This window comes from Pogona vitticeps, chromosome 1, assembly GCF_051106095.1.
Source record: "Pogona vitticeps strain Pit_001003342236 chromosome 1, PviZW2.1, whole genome shotgun sequence".
Classification (NCBI taxonomy): domain Eukaryota; kingdom Metazoa; phylum Chordata; class Lepidosauria; order Squamata; family Agamidae; genus Pogona; species Pogona vitticeps.
This window is the reverse complement of record NC_135783.1, coordinates 349,653,538-349,681,402: the sequence shown is the minus strand read 5'-3', so window position 1 is coordinate 349,681,402 and position 27,865 is coordinate 349,653,538. Positions and strand designations below refer to the sequence as shown.

General features: G+C 42.9%; 2 protein-coding genes, 1 long non-coding RNA gene and 1 other non-coding gene across 4 annotated transcripts in view; 2 read left to right on the top strand and 2 right to left on the bottom strand.

Moving 5' to 3' along the window:
* Positions 1-5,267: 5,267 nt before the first annotated feature.
* Positions 5,268-5,340, bottom strand: TRNAK-CUU (transfer RNA lysine (anticodon CUU)). Its single transcript has one exon. It is a non-coding gene; the product is annotated as a tRNA-Lys (tRNA).
* Positions 5,341-5,509: 169 nt separating this feature from the next.
* On the top strand, positions 5,510-22,190 carry PSMA3 (proteasome 20S subunit alpha 3). The gene is made up of 11 exons (XM_020802500.3): positions 5,510-5,700; positions 10,648-10,730; positions 12,241-12,364; positions 12,641-12,742; positions 13,290-13,363; positions 14,815-14,887; positions 16,308-16,373; positions 20,188-20,234; positions 20,597-20,664; positions 21,486-21,550; positions 22,023-22,190. Exons 1-11 carry the CDS (start codon positions 5,680-5,682, stop codon positions 22,065-22,067), a joined length of 768 nt encoding a protein of 255 aa, XP_020658159.1. The 5' UTR covers positions 5,510-5,679; the 3' UTR covers positions 22,068-22,190.
* Positions 20,533-25,181, bottom strand: LOC140703278 (uncharacterized). The gene is made up of 2 exons (XR_012082706.2): positions 24,946-25,181; positions 20,533-21,161 (listed from the first exon to the last, which is right to left on the bottom strand). It is a non-coding gene; the product is annotated as an uncharacterized LOC140703278 (long non-coding RNA).
* Positions 25,182-26,071: 890 nt separating this feature from the next.
* The window catches only part of ARID4A (AT-rich interaction domain 4A), an 81,401-nt gene continuing 79,607 nt past the window's right edge, over positions 26,072-27,865 (top strand). The window contains exons 1-2 of the mRNA XM_072986835.2: positions 26,072-26,166; positions 27,628-27,696. Of these exons, the coding sequence (XP_072842936.2) occupies positions 27,691-27,696 (6 nt within the window). The 5' untranslated portion in view covers positions 26,072-26,166; positions 27,628-27,690. The remainder of the gene's footprint in view (positions 26,167-27,627; positions 27,697-27,865) is intronic.

Sequence of the window (27,865 nt, the reverse complement as noted above, 5' to 3'; positions counted from 1 at the left end):
CTCCTTAACATCATCAGATCCTTCCATGAGGGAATGAAAGGCACTGTAGTTTTTGACGGCTCAACATCAGATCCCTTTGACATCCGAAGTGGAGTGAAACAGGGCTGTGTCCTCGCACCAACACTTTTTGGGATCTCTTTTGCTGTCATGCTGAGGCATGCCTTTGGAACTGCAACAGAAAGTGTCTATCTCCGGACTAGATCAGACAGAAAGCTCTTTAATCTCTCTAGATTGAGAGCAAAGACCAAAGTCCAACTGAAATGCATGCGGGACTTCCTCTTCGCAGATGATGCAGCCATTGTTGCTCACTCTGCTGAAGACCTCTAACAACTCATGAATCGTTTCAGCAAGGCCTGCCAAGACTTTGGACTAACAATCAGCCTGAAGAAAACACAAGTCATGGGCCAGGGCGTGGACTCACCTCCCTCTATTACCATCTCCACACAAGAATTGGAGGTTGTTCATGACTTTGTGTACCTTGGCTCAACCATCTCTGACAACCTCTCTCTGGATGTCGAGCTGGATAAACGCATTAGCAAAGCAGCTACCATGTTCTCTAGACTCACAAAGAGAGTATGGCTCAATAAGAAGCTGACGACACATACCAAGATCCAGGTCTATAGAGCCTGTGTCCTGAGCACCCTTCTGTACGGCAGTGAGTCCTGGACCATTTGTGCACGGCAGGAGAGGAAGCTGAACACCTTCCATATGCATTGCTTCCAACGGATTTTTGGTATCACCTGGCAGGACAAAGTTCCAAACAGAGTAGTCCTAGAATGATCTGGAATATTCAGCATGTATGCATTACTGAAACAGCGACGTCTACGTTGGCTTGGGCACGTCGTGAGAATGGCTGATGGTTGGATTCCAAAGGATCTCCTGTATGGAGAATTAGTGCAGGGAAATCACCCCAGAGGGAGACCACAGCTGCTATACAAGGACATCTGCAAGCGGGATCTGAAGGCCTTAGGAATAGACCTCAACAGATGGGAAACCCTGACATCTGACCGTTCAGCCTGGAGGCAGGCAGTGCATCACGGCCTCTCCCAATTTGAAGAGACCCTTGTCCAGCAGGCCGAGGCAAAGAGGAAGTCACCAAAGCAGCAAAACCAGGGAGCTGGACAGGGGACAGATTGGATTTGTCTTCAGTGTGGAAGAGATTGTCACTCTCGAATTGGCCTCTTCCGCCACACTAGACGCTGTTCCAAGTCTTCCATACAGAGCACATCACCATAGTCTTTCGAGACTGAAGGATGCCTAACTAACTGGCAGCTCTACATTAGCACAATCTACGCTGAGGTGGGGGAGAGGAGAGCCCACTTCCAGAACAGTCCAGGACTGCCTTCTTGTCAACTGAAAGGCCAGGAATAGCTGGCTATTACATTAACGTCCAGAACAAAGGAAAGATTCCTAAACGACTAAACAACAATAATGGTACAAGTGACTCCTAACCAACCACTCCAATTTTCGGGGTGAAGTTTTCCTTGGTCCTTCAGCCAGCCTGGCTCTTTGGGAACTCTTGAGTCCTTCCATTCTTCTCTAAAAACTGTCTCAAGTAGAAAAACTGTGGAAGAGACCCTGCAAGAAAGATCAGAGGACAGCCATGTTATGCCCCCACCCACGGCAAACTAAACTCTCGATGTGGAAGTAGCCAAGACGGTGATGGAACACACTTTTTTCTGTTAGCAGGAAATTAACAACCCTTTCAAAGGATATTGTAGTCAGCGGTTGCTATCACAACAGGTGAGCAGATGTGTTCTGTCTGTTGTAGTTTCACTATAGGAAAAAAAAATCAGCTTTTGATTTCCTTCCACCACCTCGATTTGGTGAGACCAATGCCTGTAAGTTCCATTTGCTGACCATCAGTCAAAAACCAGATACTGTACAAATGGACCTCTAGGATGCTGTTGACCAGCAAATCTTGTTGCCATGACAGCTGAGCAGGACAGTGGTGTGAGAAAGCCACATGGCCAGGTAGAATTGTGAACTGGCCAGTGTCGCTCTGATTCAGCAATAGAGAAAGCAGCCTAATTTTTTTGAACAAGTATGAAGGGAAATGTTTCAAGTTGGGTCTGAACACAAACTTTTATTTAAAACTCCGCATCTTTGTTTAGCTAGTTACTTTTACCTATTCCTGCTTGCCAACTTTAAAAAATGTTTAGGCACAATAGTCTTTTAGTAGGAATCATGTGTGACAAAAGTTAACAACCTACACACAGGTGTTTTTGAATTCTTGAATTCTGTTGTCTTTGAATTCTTGTTTTGTTTTTGTGCATGCTACAGGGCTTTATGCTTTTAATTAAAAAAAAACAGGCTACCAATAACTTAAAATGTCCAACTCAAAGGGAGTTTGGAATACACAGAAATCTCTTTTGCCTGCAGAAATCCCCTAATAATGCCAGCTAATAACAAAGATTTGCCAGTAGAACTAAGAGGACAATCAGGTGAAATTGTATTGGCTTTGGTTTGGTTCACCCGGTTTTCCAGCAATCACATGTGTTTTAAATAAAAGCAATATTTGGTGAGCTGTTCTGCTCCTTTCTGGCACAATGCTAGTGTTGCAGTTTATTTGATGCAATTGAGAGCATTCCTGATTATCCCGTTCCGCAGCCTGTGTGATTGCTTAATTCGCTCCAAACAGAGCCACAGACAGCGTTAATTTTGGTGAAAACCATGTGACATACACAGTGGGTTGTGACAATAGAAAAGCTGATGGAGAAACCTCCTCCTCTATTTTCCTCTTCTCACAATTTTTAAAAATATTCTTCTAAGTGATACAGTGTGGTTTCAGACATAAGAGGATCTATGCTAGGTTGATATAGTGCTGTAGCGCTATGCCATTTACTAACTTAGACCAAAAAAAAAAAAAAAAAGCAGAGAAGTTGCCATAGCCCATGGAATTACAGCTGCAACAAAATGCCAGGAAAGGTGTAGAGGCAGAGATGTCAATAACAGAAGTGGGGCAAACTGGAACACTCTGAAGAGCTGTCTGGATCCTTCTCACAGGAGAAGAAACATCTTCCATGTGAATGGAGGGATTGCTTAAAGGTGAGATAAAATAGATTGCACCAAGATAAGAGTTTTTAAAGCAAGACATGGATCAGTCCAAATTCCCTGTTTAGTCATACTCTGATTTGCTGACTAAGACCTATTAGCAAAAGAAATACAAAAAGGGTGAGGGAGGTACTGAGTTATACCAGACTGAAACCAAGGACACAGCTGTTAGACATACACAAAGTTAGGCTGAGGTGATAGGTTTTACATAATGTAAAACCTATCACCTCGGAGGGTTTCGCTGGTCTTACCAGTCACCAGTCTGGCCTTTAGAATTGCAGATAGCGAGGCTCACCTGGACATTAAAGTAAGTCCAGAACATGGACGCCAGATGGATGACTGGTCTGAGCACATCTGAGAAAATCACTCCAGTTTTGGCTCACCTGCACTGGTTACCTGTTGCGTCCCAGATCAGGTTCAAGGTTTTGATGCCCACGTACCAAGCTCTCCACGGTTTGGGACCACGTTGCTTTGTAAGACCTTCCGACCCCAATGTCATCTGCCCGCCTCACTGGATCCTCCCATACCTGCATGCACCATGCGGCCACCTTGAGGGAGGCCCGAAAATCTTCCACTAGAGCAATGGTTCCCAAACTTTTTCCACTTGCAACTCCCCTGAGCAGCAGCAGCAGCAGCAGAGCAGGAAGAATGGCGAGGGAGACGGGGTGGAGCAGAACCAAAGAAGCACGAAGGAGCCAGAGCTGAAGCCAGACGAAAAACAGGCACCAGAAGTGCTGCTGGCTCAGCGAAAAACAGAACAGAACAAAGAAAAGTGTTGGCATCGCTCCTGGCTGATTTGGAGGCACACCAGGGAGATGCTTTGAGGGGCACTACAGCGCACACTCTGGGAAACTCTGCACTAGAAGCAGGGCCTGCTCCGTGGTGGCTCCAACTTTATGGAATCAGCTTCTGGAGGGGCTACCCCTGGTTCATTCAGGAGAAAATGGAAGACATTTTTTAGGGTGGCCTTTCACACTGACCTGGGTTGAGATTTTGCTCATCTCTCATCCTGCTGCTTTTGGAAATTGTTCTGGTGCCATCAGAGTTGGTTTGTGTTTTTTTTTTTTTAGACTGTTGGTGTTTTTAATTGTTTGTTTTGTCTTTTGTCTTTTGTTTTAATCTGTTAAACAAAACCCCAGAATAGTGCTTTTGTATGAATGGGGTGGTAGAATCAATCAATCAGTAAGTTGTGGCACAATGGATAGAACATGTTGGAATCCGTGTCCTTTCACCCCCTGTCAAGTTTCAGAAGAATAATCACATTTAACATTTTGAGGACTTCCAGAAAGAGGTGTCAAGTTTTGAGAAGAGTAATTGTTATCATAATGATACATAGAACAGAGGAAGCATTAGTTAAGAAACTGCAGAATATCAGAACAGGTAAGAGTTTTTTGGTAGAAGGGTAGCTGTTAAAAAGTGATAAAGAAGTCACCGTCCAAAAAAAAGTAACACACCCTCACATCACTCCCTGGTCGGGAGTGCATTTTGGACCCCTTTCAAAACAGCCCTTCTGAGACCTTTTCCAACTGTGGAGCCGTGGATGAATGCAACAAACAAACAGCCATTTATTTGTTTTAAATGAAAAAAAAGTGTAGGGAGGGGGGAATGCTTTATATAAAGTTAAGTACAGTAAATCCTGAGTCGACCTTGTCCATGGCCTGTTGTCTTTGAATTTTAAATAGCACCTGAGGGGAAAGAGACTCAAGCAAAGCAAAATCCAAGCCCCACCTGTGAACAAAAAAATAAAAAAAAATTCAGTGCCCTGCAAAGTTGAGGGGATGTTTCTCTTGTTGATGGTGGTTGTGAGTTTTCCGGGCTGTTTGGCCTTGTTCTTAATGTTGTTTCTTATTTCTTATTCTTCTTCTTATAATTTCCCCCCCGGTTTAGGAGCAGCACCTGCTGGTGGGAATCAGAACAGCAGATATCCAGGCAGCTCTCCCCAAAATGCATTTATTGTCAAGATGGCTTTCTGGCCCAACTTTTATTTATTTATTTATTTATTTATTTATTTATTTATTTATTGGAGGGGGGGTGGCAAGCAGCCACGATGGCATTCTAGTTACTGGAAGAAAACTCTTTTCAAGTGAGAGGGAATAGGATTGGTTTTTCCGGTTTTGTCACCAGTCCTGAGGGAAGAAGCCATTGATCCTAACCCCTGAATAGAATTATGTGATTAAAAAAAAAAAGAAACTGGAACGAAAATAAAAAGCTTGCGCCCAACGTGGGGCTCGAACCCACGACCCTGGGATTAAGAGTCCCATGCTCTACCGACTGAGCTAGCCGGGCGATGTAGGCACACCTTTCACAGAAGTCTTCTTAAGTTTTGAAGCATGCGCACTTCTCACCCGCCCCACTACGCGCGTTACCACCGTGACTCGGCTGTCTGTGGTGAGCGCGCACGTAACACGAACGTAGCTCCGCCCCCTCCGGCCAGCCACCTCCACCATGCGACGTCATTGGCCGAGAGTCCGGACCCAGGGCCCAATGGCTTCGCACGTTGTTGAGCCGTGGCCGGGAAGCGTGAGTGGGTGATTGTCTGAGGGGGAGGCCCGAGAAGAAGGCGACGGAGAACGGAAGGGCCGGTGAGGAGGCGGGAAGGCGCTTTGCTGTCAGGTCTCCTTCGCCATGAGTTCCATCGGCACCGGGGTGAGCCAGCCTGCCTGAAAGGAAGGGAGGGGGAGGAGGCGGGGAAGCGGCGCTCGCCTCTCCCCGGTGAGCCAGCCAGGCAGGCTCCCTCCTGAGGAGAACCGGGGGGGAGGGGGGGCAGAAGGAGGCCGCAACGGCAACCTCGGGGGGAGGGGCGCTCCGGCTCCCGTCACAGACTGAGGGGAAGGGATGGGCTCCCGGTAAAGGGCGCGCTTCCCTCTGTCGCTACTTCGAGCGGACGGGGCGGCGTCGGGCCGCTGAGTCACGGGGCGAAAGCGAAAGCGGAGGAAGCCGGACGGCCGGAGGGGTGGGGATTCGGTGTGTGTGTGTGTGGGGGGGGGAAATAGAGACACCACCGACCCTCCGGGCCAGGCCGCCCTGCTTGAGAAAGGGAGGGAGCGGGCCGTGGCCGGGGTTAGGGTCGGGGTCTGTTGAAGGGAAGCCCGAATCGTGAGCGGCCTTGAGGGGTAACCTTAGCTATTGCACGAGGGGGTTGGGTTTCCCAGGCCGCTCGGCTGAAATGCGGGGCTTCCGAAGAGGTAGCCGTGGGCCGGACGGTTTCGGCCGGCGTTTAAAAAGCGGCGGCATTCTGGCCCTTTGAAGGCTGGCGCTTACTTGGGAATGAGCGGCTCCTGGATGACGATCCCGTTGGCTCAGAAAGAGATGAGATCGGAAATCATGTATTTTATTGGCTTTGGTTTGTGTGCCTCCCCCTTAGCACGGATACTTAGCCACAGGCTTGTATGCAGTGAAGACGGGATGGGGGGGCAGCCCCCTCCCCGTGAGGAGAGGGTACGGCGAAGGACATGAAAGTTCAGAGCGACCCTGGCATTATGTTGGACTCGTCTGGGGTATTGGCGGGAGCCTTGCAAATGGGCAGTGGGATACATTGGTTAAACTTTTAAAGTGTTGGACTGGGATTCGAGAGATCCGGGTTCTAGTCCTCACTGAGGCACTGAACTCACTGGATGATCCCAGGCCAGCTGGTGTGTCTCACTCAGACCCCACCTCACAGTAAGATAACACGAGGGAGGAGGGGATCATGCTTTTGTGTGATCATAAGGACTAGGACTGAATTACTAATAGTAGAATCCTGGACTCATCACCTCCAAATCCTAAATCCAATGGCTGGTTCCGTGGGATTTAGCAAGTACATAGAGCTTCACTGTGTAAGTACTGTACAGTGAGTTTTTGAACTGCAGAGTGGAATTGGCATATACAGTAGTGTGAATCACAAGTCCATGTCACTTTTCATATTAAAGTTTCATTCATAGATCTTCAGGAAACAGTTCAGTAGTGAGCAAATCATAATTTTAAAAAAACTTATTTTCCACCTGTCCTTTGTAACCGGCTGTGTCTTGGCCAGGAATTTTTTGAGAGTCTGTGATTGCTCTCCACAAGTTGTATGTAATTTAAAGAAGTCTTTGATAATAGGTGCTAATATAAACTGGAGATTCTGGCATCTGTTACCTGTGCTGATATTCAAGATCCGTACTTCACACTTTGCTTCAAGGTGTTTTCCATTGTATACTGTGTAAAATGGGCCTAAGATCAAGAGCTGAACTCTGAAACATTGCAATTCTTAGTTGGCCAGCAGAGGTTGCTGTTGACTGACATCAGTCAAACATCCTATGTAACTCTGGGACCAAACAACACAAGAGAGTGGAATGGATTTTGCTGATAACATAATTATTAATATAATTGCTTACAATACACTTATTTACAGTACACAGAAAAGAACCCAGGATCGCTGCCTTGCTCACCTGAACATATCAGATGTCTGTATTTTTGCAGTCACATTAAAGTAACCTCACATTTATACTGGATTTTTATAAAATAATGTACCCAAATTGAGAAATAATGTATTAGTGATTCTCATAGCATGTAATTGTTATGTCTACAATTCTCAGGGGACTGGAGCTTAAAATGTCGGTTTAACATCTTTTTATTTCCCTGTAATCTCTTTTAATGATATTAACATTCTCTTAATATCATTGCGCTAGTCTCTCTATACTTTAGTTAGTTGCCTTTTGAGTCATAGTACATTATATGTAGTATCTCATTCTTACTCTATCCAAATTAACATCAAGTTAAATTGGTGTGACTAGATGTTACCTTGGCCACTGGGAATACAGTGGTGCCTCGCTTAGCGATTGCTCCGTTTTACGGTGAAATTGCTTAGCGACGCTGTTTTTGCGATCGCAAAAGCAATCGCTTTGCGATGTTTCCTATGGGGAAAATTCACTTTGCGATGATTGCGGGGAAGCGATCATCGCAAAGCCTGCATTTTCGGCCAGCTGATCGGCGATTCCAAAATGGCCGCCGGGGAAAAAGTGGCCGCCCGCTGTTTTGCCTCGCTTTAGAGGCACCGAAAATGGCTGCCGCAATGGAGGATTTTCACATAAGGTTAGTTTTTAAGCCCATAGGAACGCATTAAATGCGTTTTAATGCGTTTCTATGGGCTTTTAAAAATCGCTTAGCGATGTTATCGCTTCGCAGCGAGTTTTTGCTGCACAGATTAACATCGCTAAGCGAGGCACCACTGTACTGTATTTGTAGCTTTGTTTAGCTGTAACATTAAACCATGGTTTAGCATTAAAAGAATACATAGTTACAGGGCTTTGTTGTTATCGCAGGAAGTTTTAGTTCAATTTTATATTAACTAATTTGTCCAAGCATGGTCATCAAATTGCAGTAAGCTCAGCTACTACTTCCTGAAACAAGAGCACTTCAAATTGAGGCATAACAAGCTTGTATGTTTTGGTAAAACGTGTTAAAATTATCCAGAGTACAGTGTTTGGATGGCATGGCAAGCCACAGCTAATTTAAAATGAAAGCAAATATGCACAAGCCTGGATCTGTGAGGGCTCATTCTTATAATCCTAAATGAAGCCTATAATTGCTGTAAGATCTGAAACAGAGGTCCCTAAGATTCTGTGCAAAACCTTGCTCTCCAGGTTAGTTAGGTGTGACGTTCTGTTCTCTTCTGCATCTGGGTATTTCAGAAGACTGTTGGATTCAACTGCATTGATTTTAATCTAGACAGTTCAAATGGCAATAAGGAAGTGCTACTTCATATCACTATGCTGCTTCTTATTTGTACTTTCAGATAAGTTATAAAAATAATAAGTAGGGATGTGCCCTTTTCTAAAAATCCCTTGTTCCAAAATTCTCCAAGAATTCCCCAGGCAAAATTCTGGAAGTTCTGCTTACAGACCCTCCCACCTTCCATTTGCTCACATGCCACATAACCCTCTGTGGATCCAGAACTAGTTGTATTAGGCATTCTAGGCCTTCATTTTCTGCTGCAGTGCTTGCTGGGCATGGTAGTCACAATGCCCTTCAGAGAATGCTTCCCAAAGAACGACAATATCCAGGAAACATTGTGGCATAGGAAATGAAGGTGTAGCATAGGGAAGTCAGGATACACGGAGCCTCGGAAAATACCGAGACTTGGAGTCCAACCCCCAAGAACTCCCAGAAGCCACATCCCTAATATACAGTCAGAATTCTATTACATACCTATGCCAGTGTATGTGGAGTGATGTGACTCACAGCAGCAAATTGCTGTAAAGTTGTCACTGGTTGTGTTCCTCTTTGTATGCCAAGTCATGTGACTGGAAGGCAAGAAGGAATACAGCTGGTGACTGTTGTGATTTCTGCTGCTGAACTTACTCATCTATATATAAATAAGAGGATGCTGGTAAGAAGATTCTGGTCAGTGTGATTCTGGTCATTCCTTGACTTATAGCATGCTTTACTTAGGAGAGCATGATGACACATAAGAATTTTGTATAAAAATAATCAAGATCATGTGCTTAATAATTCTTGTTTGCCTGCTTTGCATCAGCTTGTGTAAGATTGGTAACAACATTAAAAGACAATATTTAAAACTAGGAACTACATACACTGTGATATTTCAGACATGAACATATGCCACTGCTACTTGGCTGGGTAGGGGCTATGAACGCCCATAAATACTGCAATTGATTGAGGACTGTGCCTTAAGGATTTAGCTGTATCTTGGCCTTAATGTTGCCTGTTAATGTTGTAAGATGTCTCATCCGTTATTCCTAGTTTTAAATATTATCTTTTAATGATGTTAACTACCATTTGCATACTCATTTTCAACATTAAATATTGCCTTTCATTGTTTGTAAAGTGCCTTGAATCCTTTTTCAAGGAGAAAGGCAGAGTAAAAATATCTTAAATAAAAAAATAAAATATTGAAAGTTAGTAGGGAATACCATTGAACTTTGTGGAATTTATTTCTGAATAAATAGGAGCAGATGTTCTAACTTCCCCTTGATTGGGAAGAACTGTGTCTCATTTGCATTTATTTAGTAGGCACAGTATAAATACTCATAGGTTGAAATCCTGTTGCTTAGTGTTGTAGTTGCACTAGAATAGACCCACTGAATTAGTGGGGAGTTCGTGAGTCAACACCTCCATATGTTCCATTGAATCAAGTGGAATACTCTAAGCAATACGATTTTAGTCTGTTTCAGAAACATCTAGTTCTGCAGACAACATGGAGAGACACCCACAATCTTCAGACACCAAACTCCTATTTTGTCATTCTTCAATCTGGAATCATCCCAGTGGTTATCGGGGAGAAGTTAAATCTGCCCTTTTCTTTCGCTAGTAGGAGTAGCAACATGTCTGAAGAGAAAGGTCCAGCTCATACATAGGAGAACCTGGATTTTGCAGAATTCTTGCTTACTTTTAAAGTCCACATGTGATCGGGACCTTTCTCTTTAGACTCATCACTGTTCCCAAAGGTAGAAGGGAATGGGGCGGACCCAGCTTCTTGCCTGTAACTATGCTGATAATTCCATGTTAGGGAATGATTTAGTAGGACTTGATTGATGAGATATAATGAAATTTGTCCCTTCTTGATCCAACTGTATTTGGAAAAAAAAATCAAGTTGTGTTTCTGTTTTACAGTATGATCTGTCAGCCTCCACATTTTCTCCAGATGGCAGAGTATTTCAAGTAGAGTATGCTATGAAAGCTGTTGAGAATAGCAGGTAAGAATAAATCGATCTGTGTATGTGTGTGTGTGAGAGAAAGATAGAGAGTATATAAAAAAACCCTAGATCTATGCCAAGCTAATTTTGCAAATAATTTTTTTGGCAGAGAATAGCAGGAACTCATGAAAAATCACCTGGCAGGTATCCTTTGATTTATATTCTTCCATTGAGCAGGGGTTTGGATTCAATAGCCTTATAGGCCCCTTCCAACTTTATGATTCTATGAAGCTTATTTTCATACGGCTGGTTTGTCTGTACCAGTGGACATCACACAACAGATCTCATTTTTCAGAATTTGTGATCGCCTTTCTGTTGCAGTGATAGATAAATTGATTTCACAGTCGGGTTTGCAATCAGTTGGATGCATGCCTAGAGTGACCGTAGGTTTTTAGCTGGCAAATGTAAATAAAACATGGCAAGAAAAAGTTATTTAGGAATGAAGTTGTCATTTGGCAGATGGATTCCCCATTGAAATAAAAAGGGAAATTCCTGTAGCAGTACTGTCTTTTTTCACTCTCAGGCAGGGATCTTCCATTAATAGGTACCCTATAGTTTCCCATGGTGGTGATGGGGATTGAAGCACTATCTTTTTTCATTTTGATAAATATTTTACTCAGAATTGGGTTCTACAAATATTATTATTGTTGTTGTTGTTGTTGTTGTTGTCTGTTGTTAAAATCAATCCATGCTTATTAAACATTGTGATACATGGGTTCTGTTTATATTCATTTGTTAATACAGATTAGGGCCTAATCTACACTGCGTTTCTAACTAATATACTCCGAATTGAATTCCAATCCTTTTCTATTAAAATAGACAGAGTAAATGCTCTTCATAGACACAGGATTGCATCTTCATGTTCTATCTTGATAGAACACTGATTTCAGTAGAATCTGTTTTCAGTACAAAGGAACCTAGTATGATGGCCTAGGACTCTGGAGATCATGGTTCAAATCCCCACTTGGCCATGGAAACTGATTGGGGGAGTGAAACTGGTAAAACTGCTCCTTAAATATCTCACTTGCTTGGAAAGCCCTATTAGGGTCACTATATAAGTAGGCTCTGACTTGACAGCACATAACTAGCTAAACTTTCAGTGTGTCTGTGTAGAATTGGTGCTAGTAAGGGTTATATATACATAATTAAGTCTTATTGATTTCGGTTTATTTTACTCATGAATAAGTTCATGCAGAATTGTAGCACACATCTGTACATATTGCAGTAGGTACTGTAGCTGCTGAATTGAAGTAAGGGCTATTTACAGGGCAATGTAAAATAATTTATAAAACACATAGTTTATAAATCCATTCTTCAGGGAATGATTTTGTAATTAATTTCTCAGGCAGAGTGTTGGGAGGGACTTGTTTTACATCATTTTTTAAAAGAAAACCTATTCTTTAAAAAAGTTTCGTGTTCACTGGTTTTGAAACATTTGTCCTTCATTCCTTGAGCTCCTTTTATTTGGAAATATCCTGTCAACTAACTACTGTACTTAACTTATTTTCAGTACAGCAATTGGAATACGGTGTAAAGATGGTGTAGTCTTTGGAGTAGAGAAACTAGTTCTGTCCAAACTCTATGAAGAAGGATCCAATAAGCGTCTTTTTAATGTTGATCGGCATGTTGGAATGGTGAGTTGGTGCTCAGTCATTTTATGCTTCTTTTTTAGCACATGTCTGGGATTAAAGAGTAGTTATCCCATTGTTTAATGGCCTCAGGGGTAAGCAACAGGAAGAATACAATGCCTTAACTTGTGGGGGTGGAAATTCTGGTTTGACCAGTTCCAAAAGTATGTACTTTGTAATCATGTGCCTGATGTAAAGGATAATTGGAAAATGAGACATGAAGATTGGCATGTTGAGTCTCATATTCTTGACTTATTTTTAAAATGTTTATACTTATTTCAGGCAGTAGCAGGACTTCTGGCTGATGCCCGATCTTTAGCTGACATAGCAAGGGAAGAAGCTTCAAACTTTAGATCCAACTATGGTTATAACATTCCCCTGAAAGTAAGTAGAAGTGTGTGGACTTTTTGTTTTGTTTTTCGCTGCTGTTCATACAACTTGCGAAAGACTTGGATCCTGTTTACATGTATCACTAAGTCTCAGCCTTGCACATTCCTTCCTGTTCTTCCTGTGTAGCCAAAAGTAGTAGCTTGAAAACTCATGAATAATTTCAGAGTTTGCACTGTCAACCAGGCCTGGAATTCTGGTTAATACTAAGCATGGCTTGTTCCAGTAAGGTTGCTTTCTTAATCCATGGTTTGAAGATGGCTTGTTGGAGATTAACCATGTATAAGATTAAATACGGTTTATTATTCCAGGCAGCATGACAAACCAGAGTCAACCCAAATCATCTGAAATCCTACCTGGCTGCATGTTTGTGTGTGTGCACTGTAAGCATGAGGCTCACATCTGTATATAACAAGGAACCATGTTTTATTTTGATATGTGAATGTGATCAGAGCTTACGTCAGACCTTTGACACAAATGTTTCTATTTACATCATAACTTGATCATTTCCAAAGTTCTGAAATTGCACTCTTCTTCCCTGTAGCATCTTGCAGATAGAGTGGCAATGTACGTACATGCCTACACGCTATATAGTGCTGTCAGACCTTTTGGTTGCAGGTATGAACTTTCATCTGCTATATTGCCTTTTGTAATATGCCCTGTGAATACTGGTTCAAAGTATGTAATGAAGCTCTAAAACAGTGTATTAAAATGTATTTGCAACTACTAAATGCATGGCCAGCACACAATAAAGCTCTTCCTGCATTGGATTACTGCAAGGATTTCTAGAGCTCAAGGACACTTGGATACATGCATAATATACATGATAGAATTTTTAAGAGAAGTGGCTTAATTTGAAAGATAAAATGTAAAAATAAATGCACATGGGCTGATGAAAAGCTACTTTCAAACTGCTGTATGTTGGTGTTATTACTATAAAAATACTGCAAGAGACATTTTAACAGCGCTTTCTTCAACGAAATGGATTTTTCAAGAGACTTTTCGTTGAGCTTCTATAGAATAATTTTTCAGACACATCACTTGCCTCACCTGTCCTAAACAGCATTACTAAAAATTGGTGGGGGTATCCAGAATGCACTTCTAGTAAAGGTTACCCTCAGGATGTGACTTTACTTGTGTGGTCATCTTGTTTGGTCAGTTCAAGGTGTAAGCCTGTGAATGCTAAAGAAAGACTCATATCCTCCTCTTCGAAATTCTTCTCCAAATTGCTTTCTGGTTTTATATCCAGAACACTAAATCTGAAGGGTTTTTTTTATTCCTTTCTGTATAATTCTGAGTATGCTGGAAGCTTAAATTTAATGTTGAGGGGCTTAAAAAGGAATCATTGCCCAAGAAATATTCCCTCAGGGATGCTCTCAAGCTCTCTCTTGAAAATTATGGCATTCAGTTACAATGGAGGCCAATATTCTGCTGACACTTAATAATTAATAATTATTGAGTAAAGTAATAATTTTTGAGTAAAGTAATAACTTACTGCAGCACTACATAATAATCATTACTTAAATTGACCATCTTGAACTCCTTTGCCAAGTGCTAGGAAAATGTGCCTCGTACTGATCTAGAACACAAATGTGGCAGAATTCTCTTTTGATGCTTGACAGCACAATATAGGTCAGGAGCCCCAAACTTGGGTCTCCAGATGTTGGACTAAAACTCCCAGAAGCCTTCGCCACTCGCGCTGGCCAGGATTTCTGGGAGCTGTCGTCCAAGGACTGGCAACCTAAGGTTGGGAACTATTGATATAGGTTTCTTTGGCTTACTGTAGCAATTAAATTAACATCAGAATGTGTTACTGTTTGGGGAATAATATACTTTACTTACAAAGGGTTCCTTTTTTGCCATAACTATTCTTATCTTGACTGCGGCAAGTAGAGTCAATGAAAAAGTCACAAATGATTTCAGACTTTTTAAAATAGCAGCTACAGTAGGAATTATCCTGTAGTCACCAGAGATCAAACTTTACTTGATGGCAAATGATGATTATTAGGGACTAACAGGGTTCTTTCTAGTTGGTAATTTCTTTCTAACAGAATGTCTTTTCTTTCCAGCTTCATGTTGGGCTCATATGATGATGATGATGGTGCACAGCTATACATGATTGACCCATCAGGAGTTTCCTATGTGAGTGCTCTTAATAGAAAACATAGTTAAGATTTCTGTTCATATGGTAACTAGTAAAATATTATTTTAAATGTGTTTCCAGTAAAGGTACAAGCTCCTAGGAAACCTGACTAGAAATGTTCCCTCAGGCCTGAGGGCAGGTGTGAATAAGTAGAATATTTGTGTAATTGTAAACAAAGATTTCTTCCTTTCAGCCTTCTATCCTTCCCAGGTTGGTAAAATGAGTACCCATCTCGCTTGGGGGGGGGGGGGGGGAAGCAATGTATAGCCTGTGTAATTAACTTGTAAACCACACAGAGAGTGCTTGAAGCGCTATGAGGCTGTATATAAGTAGCACACTTTGCTTTTGCTTTTCCTTTTTTGGGTGGGATCTGAAATGACAGTAAGTTTGTGATTAAATCTTGAACAGTTTTTGTCACAATGAGATTGCTAGAAATACTGGGTATTTCCTAAGAATTGCTCCCACATTGCAAGGGGTAAATGAGTCCCCCAAGGACCTGTGAAGTCTGTGCTGGACAGTATGACCATAGAGTGTTGGGGTTTGGGTATAGAAGGGAAAGAGGCATCAACGGAAGCGGAGGTAGAGCTGTGTTGTATGCAGGAGACAATAGAACAGGATGGCCAAAGCTGAAGCAGCAAAAGCAAAAAACTGTCAAAGAGATCTTGCAGCCCCCTGCTAAGTAGATCACGTTAGTTCTAAGACCCAGGGAAACAAGCAGCCGGCACTCCTCCTTTGTACCTCCTGCTGCTTTAAAATACAGAGTCAACCCAAGTTCTCAGAGTTTTGCGGCAGCTGATCTGAGAGTTAACATTGCATAGGAGGGAAATGAAGAGATTTTAATTCCTTCCTAGTTTTAAATATTTTCTGCCCTTGTGCTGGCTGGAAAAGTTGCACTACTTCCTTCACTGGCCACCACTGATGTTTTCTCTTCCTCTCTTCCCTGCCAATAATAGAGGCAAATGTATTGTTTCGTGTTCACTTCTATAACGTCTCACCTTAAAATTAAATATTCACAGGTGGGAAATATATGCTGGGTAACTGTGATTGTACTGACTTCTTTCTCCTCACAAAATTAATCCTTTATTAGTTGAATCAGCGTAAAACATATTTGAAATGCTGCCTTGCTCTCTTCAGCAGTACCACAGTGGCTTTTTAGTTTAAAAGTACTGTAATACAAACAGAAAGGAGGCTAAAAAGAAAATCAGTGCATTCAGAATGTACACAACAAACTTGTAAGATTTCTGATAGAGAACAAAGTCCAAACCAGGAATTTACCTCCTCAAAAAAATGATTTGAGAAGTCAAGACTGCACTACTATTTTGATTTTGTAATTTATAAGTTTGTTTGGCATACTTAATCACAGTACAGTTTATTGCATTTGCTACAGGGATCGGTCTTTTTTTTTTTCTGCTTCTACAGGGTTACTGGGGATGTGCTATTGGTAAAGCACGGCAGGCAGCAAAGACTGAGATTGAAAAGCTCCAGGTAAGGTAGTGTTGTCATGTAATGTAATAAGCCCGATTTCATGTAATCATGTTTCTAAAAAAATGTATCAGATGCACAAACAAAATTAATGAAACAAGACACAAAAATGTTGTGGCATCTTGCAGACTTACATTTTAATGTGAGCTTTCATGTATCAAATCCACTTCCTCAGATATTAGACTGAGATTATATGACTGTCATATTTATACATGGTCCCATGACCAGTTGAGAATACAAATAAGGACAAAGGGACAATGGTTTATTAGTAAAGGAGTAGGACTGTGAATAATTATAATTAATTAAGGCAATTAATTAAGGTAATAATAGCGTTGATACAAGGCAAACTATGGGAATCAGGATAGGATTTCACACTTAGTAATGTTTTAGGAACTCTTGACTTATGTTTAATCCTTTTCAGTGTCCGGCATTGTATGTGGTTTTAGTGGGTTTTTTTCCCTATGACAGTCACTTTCAGGTCATTCAGAGACTGCCCAAGTAGACAGAAATGTTCTGAAAAGTCCTAAACAAATGTCACTCTTTACTTAGGGATTTCTGAAACACTAGGACAGTGATTTCCAAGTACTTTAGTCTTGGTTATCTGGAACTGTTGGCCTGTCAGTAGAACACCGGGCAACTGTAGGAAAGTTACCCTGCTCCCACATACAGTAGATGGCTTTCCAAACATTTCCTTTTTAAGTCCATTCTTTATTCATATGAAGTAATTATTGCACAATTTACAATTATGGATGTATATTAAAAAAGTAAAACAAAACGTTAAGATAATTAGATTACTTTAGACCAGAATTGGGCTACTTCAATAGTTCTATCTTGGCCATTTTCTAGAGCTTTTGTACACATGATGGGGCATAAATTGCAAGCACATAAGTGCTGCATTGATTGAATTTCTCCACATCGATAGAAAATTTGTTCTGTGTCCAAGCGGCCCCATTTTACATGATTTTTTTTGAGTATTTATTTAAGGACAGGGTAGGGTGTACAAAAAGTAAGGGGGAATAGGAAAAAGGGAAAAAAGATTAGGGGGATAGGAGAACACAGAGTATACAATCATCCAATCAATTCATATTACAATAACAAATCAACTTTTTGCTTTTTCACAGTTTGATTACCCTCCTGCTTTCACCTTATAATTTAATTTTAGTTTAATTCTATGTTACTCCAACACTATCTGGTAACTGCAGCCATTTATACAATAAATCCCATGGTTCCCATCAATTCATTGTTCGTTTTGAATTGAACAGTATTTCAGCCCCTTTGACAGGATATCCATTTTTGCCAGTTCCCATATTTTAACAATAAGTTTCTCTTGTTTCAGTATCTCTGCTTTCTTAAGATTTTTAACATAATGCTTCTTAATTTTGGAAGCTGCATAGGTCACTGGATAACTCTTTATCCCATCTATGTTACCTGGTGTCATGCCCAATAAAGATGGTTCTAGAATTTGTGCAACTTCATTTAACTGTTGTTTGGCATCTAATGTCCCCTCTTTCCATCTCTTTCATCAGATCTTCTATTTTGCTAAGACCTTCATTCACTTGCTGAAACCCTGTTATTATTGTCTTTTGCATAGTACTGTAATCTGCCATTCCTTTTTTGTTTCTTGTACAACTATTCCAAAACTTTGAGATTGAACAGACCAAGTCTCCATTTGATGCCTTAAATTTTTGGAGGCCATCTCAGGCTTTCCAATGAGTGGGGTTTGTATAGATGATACTATGTCCTTAACCACAATGATCACCCCTTAAATATCCTTCAACAGTTTCCACAATTTTATCAACAATCCAAACCCATAATCATAAACCTCTCCTTAGATCTCCCTCAAATCTTTATTCAAATATAATATAAAAATATATATTTATATTTTACATGATTCTTTGATCTTCTGACTTTGTTTCAACGTCTGTGTAAAATACACATGTACAGTGTCTTTCTGTGATAAAGAGAATCTGGTGGTGTGTGCAGGATTCAGCTTAACAATTTCTAACCCTTAAGTGTCACAATGATATGCCTCAATATATGAGGGTAGTCTTTTGATGACAATTGGAAAATTCCAAGCACTTAATTTGAGAATAATAGGAAGCTGTGTTTTCCTGTTGCTGGTAGAGATTCTTCTGCCACTTCTTTTCTTTTGCACACAGTGTTTGGAAGCTTACACTTCTGGTTTTAAATAAGTTGCAGCTGACGGTTTGGAACAATTCTGGTTTTCTTAAAACAACTTACTGTGAAGTTTGTAACTAAAATTATAACTGAACCATCTTAATTTCAAATGAACTTCATTATTGTGGTTACATCCCAAACCTTATACTAGTTCACCGGTAAAAATGTGGACTTTCTTATACATGCATGTAAAACTTCAGTCTTCAGGATATTTTTCAAATCTCAGGGGAATCTGACACCACCCGAGAAGCTTGCTACCACCAAAAAACTCTCTACCATCATTTTCATGTTTTCTACAACTCTATGCAGATGATCACTGTTTAAATCTTTTTCTATTATTCTTTATTTCAAATACAGTATTTTATCCCATCTTTCTTTTTAAGGTGGCTTACAGCAAATACCGATTTTCCACTTATCCATGCAGAGCTACTTGTTCACTCTTACCTAGTGGCAAAAAAAGTTCCTTTAAATCAAATATACTAATTCACTGCTTTCAGACCATTATTTCTTGCTGTTTGATCCTGAGATAAAACATTATTCAAAAAAAGTCTATATGATCCACTGCCTGACTCCAATAGCAAAGAATAGGATATGTTCAGAAAGGTTTACTGTAAACCTTTCTGAACATATCCTGTATTTCTCTGTGTATAAAATGACACTTTTCCCTAAAATAATTAGAGGAAAAATTGAGAGATGTTTTATACACAGAAGGAGGCAGTTGCACGTGCGTTCGGGTGTCTCTTGCTGCCGCTGCTACCCAGTTGCCTCTTCCAAAGCTCAGGGCTTGTCCTCTCCTCCATTGGCCAAGGCAGCAGCAGCAGGAGGAGGTGAAGGAGCATTCACACGCACTCGGGCGCCTCTTGCTGCTGCCTCCCTCATCCGCCCAGTCACCACCTCCAGTGGGACTGCTGGCTCACGTCCCCATTTTGTCCCTGGTGGCAGAGGCAAACAAGCACTTGGGCGCCTCTTCCTGATGCTGCCACAGGATCACCTCCTCCAGCGATCCTCTCCTTAAGGGCAGGGGACAAGGTGGCGATGTGAGCTGGATGAACTTGAGCTCCAGCAGTTGCACTGGAGGAGGTGATCTGGAGGGCAGCAGCAGGAGACGGAGGTGGAGGAACAGTTGCCCATTAACTGCTCCTCCGCCCCATCAAGGGTCGAAATTAGGGCGTCGTTTTATACATTTGGGGGGGGGTCGTATACATAGAAAAATATGGTAGCTGTTTGGCTGAAAACTTAACAATTCCCCAGGTTTTGATCAGTCTCTTTTGAAAGGATTGCCATTTTGGGAGACTTTCCTGACAAGGTAATTAACAAATTCTACCTAAGGTGTGTGTGTGTGTCATTAAGCCCCTTATTGACCAAGAATTACCTCTGTTTTATTTTGGAGTGAAGAAGATTCCCCATAAATGTTTGCCTGTCCACAAACTGTACATTCTGATTTAGTGGTACAGGCAAAGTAAGTTGCAGCAAGTTTGGGGCCTTCTGTATTTCCCTCCCCGTTTATTTGGGCACAGTCTTTTCACTAAATGAGTAGAGATTAGTTTCGTGAAATCTTAATCTTTTTATGATACTAATACAGAATTTTGTCACTTTTTTTGCATTCAACAAACTGTTGGCCTTCTGAACACCTTCACAGATGAAAGACATGACTTGCCGTGATGTTGTTAAAGAGGTTGCAAAGATGTAAGTCATTCTTACTGTCTACTTTTCATGCCCAGGTGGTCAGAGGTCAGTTTTCATTCAGAGGAAATTCAAGTTGGAGTAGAAAAATTACAGATCTTGGTCTGATTTCAAATAAGGCAGGCCACCTTCTCCACTTTCTGAATCAGATCTCTCTATTTGGATAAACTGGGCTTTCCATTTTTGATCATGCTTACAACCCTATTTAAACTGACTGAAGGAAGCCTGTTCCTTACTTTAACATATTTCAGCAGCCTATGTTTTATTACCACACTTTTTAAAATGAAAATGCAAACAAAAATCAGAATCTCACACTTCTTGTTTATAATTATCTCAAATAATTAGCATTTTCTTTTTGTTTCTAGAATCTACATAGTCCATGATGAAGTAAAAGATAAAGCTTTTGAACTGGAACTCAGCTGGGTTGGAGAAAGTAATGTATCACACAAACCTTATTTTGTTATGACTGCTATCTTGTGGAAATTTGTTTAGTCGTGTCCGACTCTTCGTGACGCCATCGGTCAGAGCTTTAACTATGCGAACCTTTGTCGACAAGGTGATGTCTCTGCTTTTTAAGATGCTGTCTAGGTTTCTCGTCACTTTCCTCCCATGAAGCAGGCCTCTTTTAATTTTGTGGCTGCTGTCACCATCTGCAGTGATCATGGAACCCAAGAAAGTAAAATCTGTCACTGCCTCCGTATCTTCCCCTTCTATTTGCCAGGAGGTGATGAGACCAGTGGCCATGATCTTAGTTTTTTTTTTGATGTTGAGCTTCAGACCATTTTTGCACTCTCCTCTTTCACCCTCATTAAGAGGTTCTTTAATTCCTCTTCACTTTCTGCCATCAGAGTGGTATCATCTGCATATTTCTTCCAGCAATCTTAACTCTAGCTTGGGATTCATCCAGTCCAGCCTTTCACATGATGTATTCTGCATATAAATAAGCAGGGAGACAATATACAGCCTTGTCGTACTGCTTTCCCAACTTTGAACCAATCGGTTGTTCCATAGCCAGTTCTAACTGTTGCTTCCTGTCCCACATACAGATTTCTCAGGAGATAAAGTGGCCAGGCACTCCCATTTCTTTAAGAATTTGCCATAGTTTGTTGTCAAAAGGCTTGTGGAAATAAGCCACATTTGAAAATTAATTTATACCTGAAATAGATTTACTTAAATGTAAAAAAAATGCTATTGTACTTTAAAAATTGTAACTGTTAACATGGTCTTAAATTCTGTTTTTTAAAATGTCCACAGTAACGAAAGGAAAACACGAAATGGTCCCAAAGGACATTAAGGAAGAAGCAGAGAAATATGCTAAGGTAACCATTTGAAATTTAGAGTATTTGGAATAGCTCCAAATATTTTCACTACTTGTTTAAACACACTTGCATATTTCATAATGAGTACCCAGCTTGCTGGGGGGGCAATGTGTAGCCTGTATAATTAAAAATTGTAAACCGCCCGGAGAGTGCTTGTAGCGCTATGGGGCGGTATATAAGTCCAATAAATAAATAAATAAATAAAAGAAACAGCCACAATCTTCACTGAAATTTTCAAAGCCTGTAAGGGCAATACCTTTATTTAAATATGTTCTTAAAATAAAATATTAAAACATCAAGTAGAAACAAGTGGAGACCTGACTTCTAGTCTGCTCTTGTACTTGTGCTTACATAAAGCTGGTGTAAAACAGTCAAAACTTTTTACTCCGCAGTGGGTTTTTTGTTTCACTATAGAATGTCTACTTTTTTTAAGCAAGCAGTACAAATTGATCTTTTCTATTTTTTCCAACAGGAATCTCTGAAAGAAGAGGATGAATCAGATGATGAAAACATGTAACATGTTGTTACTTTTAACACAGACGTTAATGTGTACTGCGGGCTTGTTTATGTATTTGCCATTATGTATGTGCTGGAAGAATATTTTGAGTAACTTACTTGCACTAAACATTTTTCCAATTACTATTTAGATCTCTGAGTATTATTGGTTCCTGGACTGAAATCAGATAAAAAGAGAAGGGTTGCTGCGGGATATAATCAGAAAAAGATATTTCATGTTTGACTGACATGCAAAGAACTAACAGTTCAATATACTGATCATGACTTCCCCTGTTTCTTCAACACTCCCTTTTGAAATATGTGTTTCAAAAAGAATTGACTTAAATATGGAAACATTCTGGTTTTGTTTTTAAAAAGGGAAGGTGTATATAATTAAAGAAAAAAAATCAAACCAGTGGATTATTTTGAGTTAGAATTCTATGTTTGATAGTTTAGTGCAGCAGTGAGCAATTTCTTCTAGTTACTATTGGCAGGGGGCATGTTTTCCCTCCCCCACTTACACATGTAAACTAACCTGGAAAGTCTCAAGGGCCATGCAATTTGCCAAGTCTCTTTTTTTGAGCAAGTAATATATTTTTCAAAGTAGGCAGTGGACTGCTATTTCTGATTTCTAAAAGCCAAAACCAGGCTAGGAGATTACATTTAATGGTAAGGCATATCTTTCCTGAGAGGCCAGGGGAGGTGACAGGGTACCTGGATAATAACTACTGTTTCTCGCTGTTTGCTTAATCTCTGCCATTTGATCATCAAACAGTGCATTAGTCATTTTCATGTGAACTGAATTATGGTAAGAATTCTGTTTTCCCAAAAATAAGACCTAACCTGAAAATAAGGCCTAGTATGATTTTTCAGGATGCTCCAAAAATAAGCCCCATTTAAGTGAAACCCTGCTCTCCATCCATTGTGCAGTAACCTGAAGATGACATGACTGTATTTGAATAAATGTAGATTGTTATACATGAAAAAAAATAAAACATCCCCTGAAAATAAGCTCTAATGCTTTCTTTGGAGCAAATGAGACCCTGTAGTTTTCAAAGAAACACAGTACTGTTGCTGTCTCAAGATGGTAAATGTGACTGAATTGTTAAGCATATATGAAGTGCCCCTTTCTCTGCTCATATGCTTTGAGGGACCTGCAAGCAGTTGTAGTCCATTTAGGACTTACTGTTATTGATAATTTTGTCATCGTTCCTGATTAGACAGTGTATATTGCCTGAGGGTATGCTAGTTGCTGGCTTTGAGCTAGAATGTGGGCCTTGTGGAGTAGAAAGGCTGCAGTTTCAAAGCATTTACCAAATAATGGATTTGTGCCTTAAGGTGGGAAAGTGATATCACCAACATTTTACTAAATATGGTGATGACCATGAGTAGTTTTGTATAATGGTAATCATACAGGAACTTTGACATCTGAGCATTCAGCTTGGAGGCAGGTGGTGCATCATGGCTTCTCCCAATTTGAAGAGACCCTTGTCCAGCAGGCCGAGGCAAAGAAGCAGACCCAAAAACAGCAAAACCAGGGAGCTGGACAGGGGACAGATTGGATTTGTGTGGAAGAGATTGTCACTCTCAAATTGGCCTTCTTAGCCATACTAGACAGTTTCAAGTCCTATTTAGAGCATGTTACCATCATGTCTGGAAACTAAAGAATGCCTAATCTGATCTGAATCATACAGAGTGATCTTCCGATTATTCCTACATACTAAGTATTTATAAAGTTTGGAAAGTAGCACCTACTTACAGGCAACATTCATGGAGCCCTCATTAAATGTTTTATGACACTTAATTCACATGTTCTCCTCTCAAATGACACCTGGCAGTCATCATTTACATCCCTGCTGCCCACAAAGCAACTATGTTCCCCCGCATGCTGAATTCTTTCCATTCCAGCCATTTAATGGTTAAAAGCAAGTCTTAATGCTATTTCTGCTGTTGCTTTTGAATTGTGAAAAAAAACTTTTCTGTGAAAGTAAATATAGTGGTAGGTTTATTGAATGAACAACACTTACTTAAATAAGAAATCAGTTGCAAGTGACAGAATAAAGGTTTCCTTCAAATGAGAATTGTATTCAGATTTGTCACGAATGAGATTACCACAACTGAAAACATGGCAATGAGCTACTTCATACGCTGGGAGATGTCCACACTTTGATTTTCAGGTGACTTGAGTTCTGAAGTCAATTGCCACAATGTGTCATTTAACACAATACATTTATTAAAAGCAATGCAAAATCCCGAGGCCCTGCCCCCGATAGAACTGCAGCAAGCATTTCCTGAACGGAATCACGGGACCCAACACCCAAGTCTCTTGGTACTCGAGGCAGAGTCCAGCCGCGGCCTTCGAAGTAGGGAGGAAAACCCCTAACACAGTCAGAGGCCATCATCATTATCATCAATCCAGTCGAAACGGATTTCCACATTGCGAAGACAATGGAAGCAGACACTCCCGAGGTCCACCGGCATTAGTGGGGCGGCAAGGGAGAGAAGCTCCCGCCGCCCCCCCCCCCAGCGTGGTAACAAAAGAACCGAGGAGTCCACGCTGCCTGCCAGCCTTCCATCGAAGGCTCTCCTCCCCTCCCCCGTCCCGGGAGGGATGCCAAGGCGGAAACGCTTTGCTTCGCCCCGCCCTTCTCATGGCGGCCGCGCCGGCGATGGCGTCACACTCGACTTCCGGTCCGCCGCCCCGCCCCTCAACCCGGCTGGTCTTGGCCCGGAGCCCAAGGGCCGCCGCCAACGGCCGCTTCTTTCCCCCATGAGGGAGGGGTCGTCGTTCCTTCAGCGCCGGGCGGAGGCCCCTTTCGCTTCCCCTCCACTGTCGCCGCCCTCCCATTTACCTCAGTGCGTTCGACTCCTCCCCCCCCCCCCGCGCTGGGCTTCGTTACCTCAGGCCTCAAGACGGTGTTGCCTGGCGGCTCCCGTCAGCTCTGCGGGGCTCATCTTCTGACTCCCTGTCTCCCTCCCCCGCCCAACTAAATGGAACTGCGACGTGACCGGACCGCACACAAAATGGCGCCGGCCGAAACAGAAAGAAAAAAATAATAGCAATAATCCCTAAGGCCGGGCGACGCATGCGCGTCACGAGACTCCTGCCTTCATTAGTCGTCGCCGGAGCCAGGCTTTCAGCCGTCCCCGCCCGCCGCCTTTTCGTATCCAGGAGACGGGGCCCGCTGACCAATCACCTGTCGCCGTCTCCTTCTCTTTTTTTCCTCAGCTTCCTGCCCCGCGACGCTGCGTCCAATCCCACCTCGCGGCGCTTCACATCCGGGTCCTGCCGCCCTCCGCCCTCCCTCACTCCAAGGGCCGGGAGCGATGAAAGTGGGGGCGGGTACAGAAGGCTGGATGGGACTGGTGGAAACTTTGACTTCACTCCCTTTTAAAGCCCTGGCTTACGGCCTTGGGCAGGGCAGGGCTGCGACTCGGGCCAATGAGAGGCCCTCTTTCCTTTCTAGCGAATAGGCGAGGCGGGGTGTGCGTGCGTGAAAACCCAGCCGCCCAATCGCAGCCGCGAAGTGGCCCGTTCCGCACTCCGAAGAAAGGCGGGGGAAGTCACGCAGCGCCCAATCAGCGAGGAGCAGGGCGGGTGGGGGGGGAAAAGAGAGAGAAGCCGAGGGGGCGGTGCGCGCGCGAGGGAGCGAGCGAGGAGGGGGGAGGAGCCAATGGGAGGCCGCGCAGCGCAGCTTCGGCTCAACAGCTTGTTATTTGGGTGCTGAGTGGCGCCGCCGCCGCCGCCGCCCGAGTGAGAGAGAGGCTGAGGGGAGGAAAGAGACCAAGAAGAAGAAGAAGAGGAAGAGGAGTCTCCAGCCGCTCGCTGGCTGAGGGGAAGCCGTGGAGCCCGGAGGGGGGCGGGGAAGGAGCGAAGGCGGAGCGGAGCCGCTGCTGCTGCTGCTGCCGCCGCCGGGATCGGTCGCCCTCGTCCTTCGCCGCTTGTTGCTGGTGGTGGCGGTGGGAGTGGGACGCGGTGCCTTTGGGCCGGGCCGCCCACCTCCCTCCACCCCTCCCTCTCTCCTTCCTTCCTCACACACGCGCCCGCCCGCTCGCCCGCCGGCGGAGGAGACTGGCTCGGTTTGGGAGTTGGTGGCCGAGCTCGAACGGAGGAGGAGGAGGTGAGGGGAAAGAGGCCGAGAGAGAGAGAAGGGGGGGACTCTGAGGGGAAGGGGCAGGATCCGTCCCTCCTCGCCCTCTGGACCGGGGACGGAGCCCTGTCGCTTCCTCGCTCGGGCCCGGAAGGGCGGCTTGAGGCGGGGAGCCGAGGGGGGGCTTCCTTTCCTTTCCCTTCCTGGCCCTCCTGACCTTATTGGGGAGTCCGCCGGTCCTCGTCCCTTGCTCCCTTTCCACTTCATTTGGGGGGTGGAAGAGAGACCGTGCCCCCCCTTTTATTTCCGCCCCCCCTTCTCTTCCCCTTCCACACCCGTCCCGGGCCCTAAACCTTTTCTCGGTGGGATCTTCCTGGGTTTCCTAGTCCTCTTCTTCTTCCTCTCTGTCCCCCCCCCCCGCCACACTTACATACGCAACACTCGTCTTACTAACCCCCTCCCCCCAAAATAGGCTTCCCTGTTTCCCTCTGTCATCCCAGGGATGGAGAGGGATCTGCGGGCCTTTGGGGTCCAGGGTGGCATTGGGGGTAAGGGCCAGGACTTGCACCCAAAGGCCAAGTGGAAGGGAAAGGGGGGGGAGTGTTGTGACCTGAAAGAGGCACAAGGTTTTTTGTAATGGAAGAGGGAAGGTGGCTTCAGAAGCCGAGGTGGGGTTAAAAAAACTCAAGGTCTGTATTTTTTTATGAAGTGTGGGGAAGTTTGTTTTTTCCTAGGTGAAGGAGAAGAGCTTCAGCAAATACGGAAGTTACCAGGAAAGGAAGGAGGGAGGGAGGGTCTGTAGGTGAAGGCTAGTAGGCCCAGGATGGTGTCCAGAAGTTGAACAAGGGATGCGGGGGGGGGGGAATCTGGGGGGGGCTTCCTGTAAGGTGGGGTGCAAGCTTTTGTGGTTTTATGTAGAGGAACCGTTGAAAGTGACAGCTGGAGCCCTCTGCACATTTGGGTATGAATTCCACTGACTTCATACTTTGAAATAAACACGCATGGCATCAAACCTTTTGGTTCCCCCTTTAGAGAACATATTCCTTAGACTTGTGCCATGTATTCGTTTTAGATCTAAGAAACGTGGGGCTGGAGATGGTGGTTCAGGTTTTCCTCTGTGCAGTCTCTTCCATTTCTTTTCCTTGTTTGCACAATCTCTATGCACAGGTTCTAAGGAGGGGGAACCCTGGCAGTTCCTGGTCCTGAAGTGATATAGAGATGAGAGAGAGCCGAAGGGGGAAATGGTGTCATTTGCTGCTGCTCAGTCAGGACTTCAAACCGACCATTTTTGACACACTTTTCATCACTTGCCATTCATCTTTCTAATGTATTTTAGGTCCTGGGTGGGTGGGGTAGTGATGCAAGGTGGATGTGCTGTATACACTGCAGAGGGCTGTGTAAGTCAATTCCACTCTTTAGAGCTCTGTCACCTTTTTTTTTTCCCAAGCATGCGAGTGAATTTGGTAATAATGTTGTCTTTTTCTATTCTAGGTTTTTTTCAGCTGTGGTAAAGACAAAGGATTTGCGCTGGAATCCCTCAAATAACCTTCTAAGATGAAGGTAAATACATTTTTGGAGAGCCTGTGTTCTTAAGCTTTCCTTTATTCTTTCAGCCAGCTGCTCACTGTATATTCTTGTGCTTACTTTTTCTAAAATGTTAAAAATCTATCATTCTATTCAACACACATTTGGCAAAATGTGGTCCACATCCTGTTGTGCCAACAGGTTT

Bases quoted from the DNA above. Each gene is read 5' to 3' on its own strand.
- PSMA3 (XM_020802500.3), top strand. From the start codon at position 5,680: ATGAGTTCCATCGGCACCGGG. The intron at 20,665-21,485 runs GTAATGTATCAC...AAATGTCCACAG, and splicing joins ACTCAGCTGGGTTGGAGAAA to TAACGAAAGGAAAACACGAA. The intron at 21,551-22,022 runs GTAACCATTTGA...TTTTTCCAACAG, and splicing joins AAGCAGAGAAATATGCTAAG to GAATCTCTGAAAGAAGAGGA.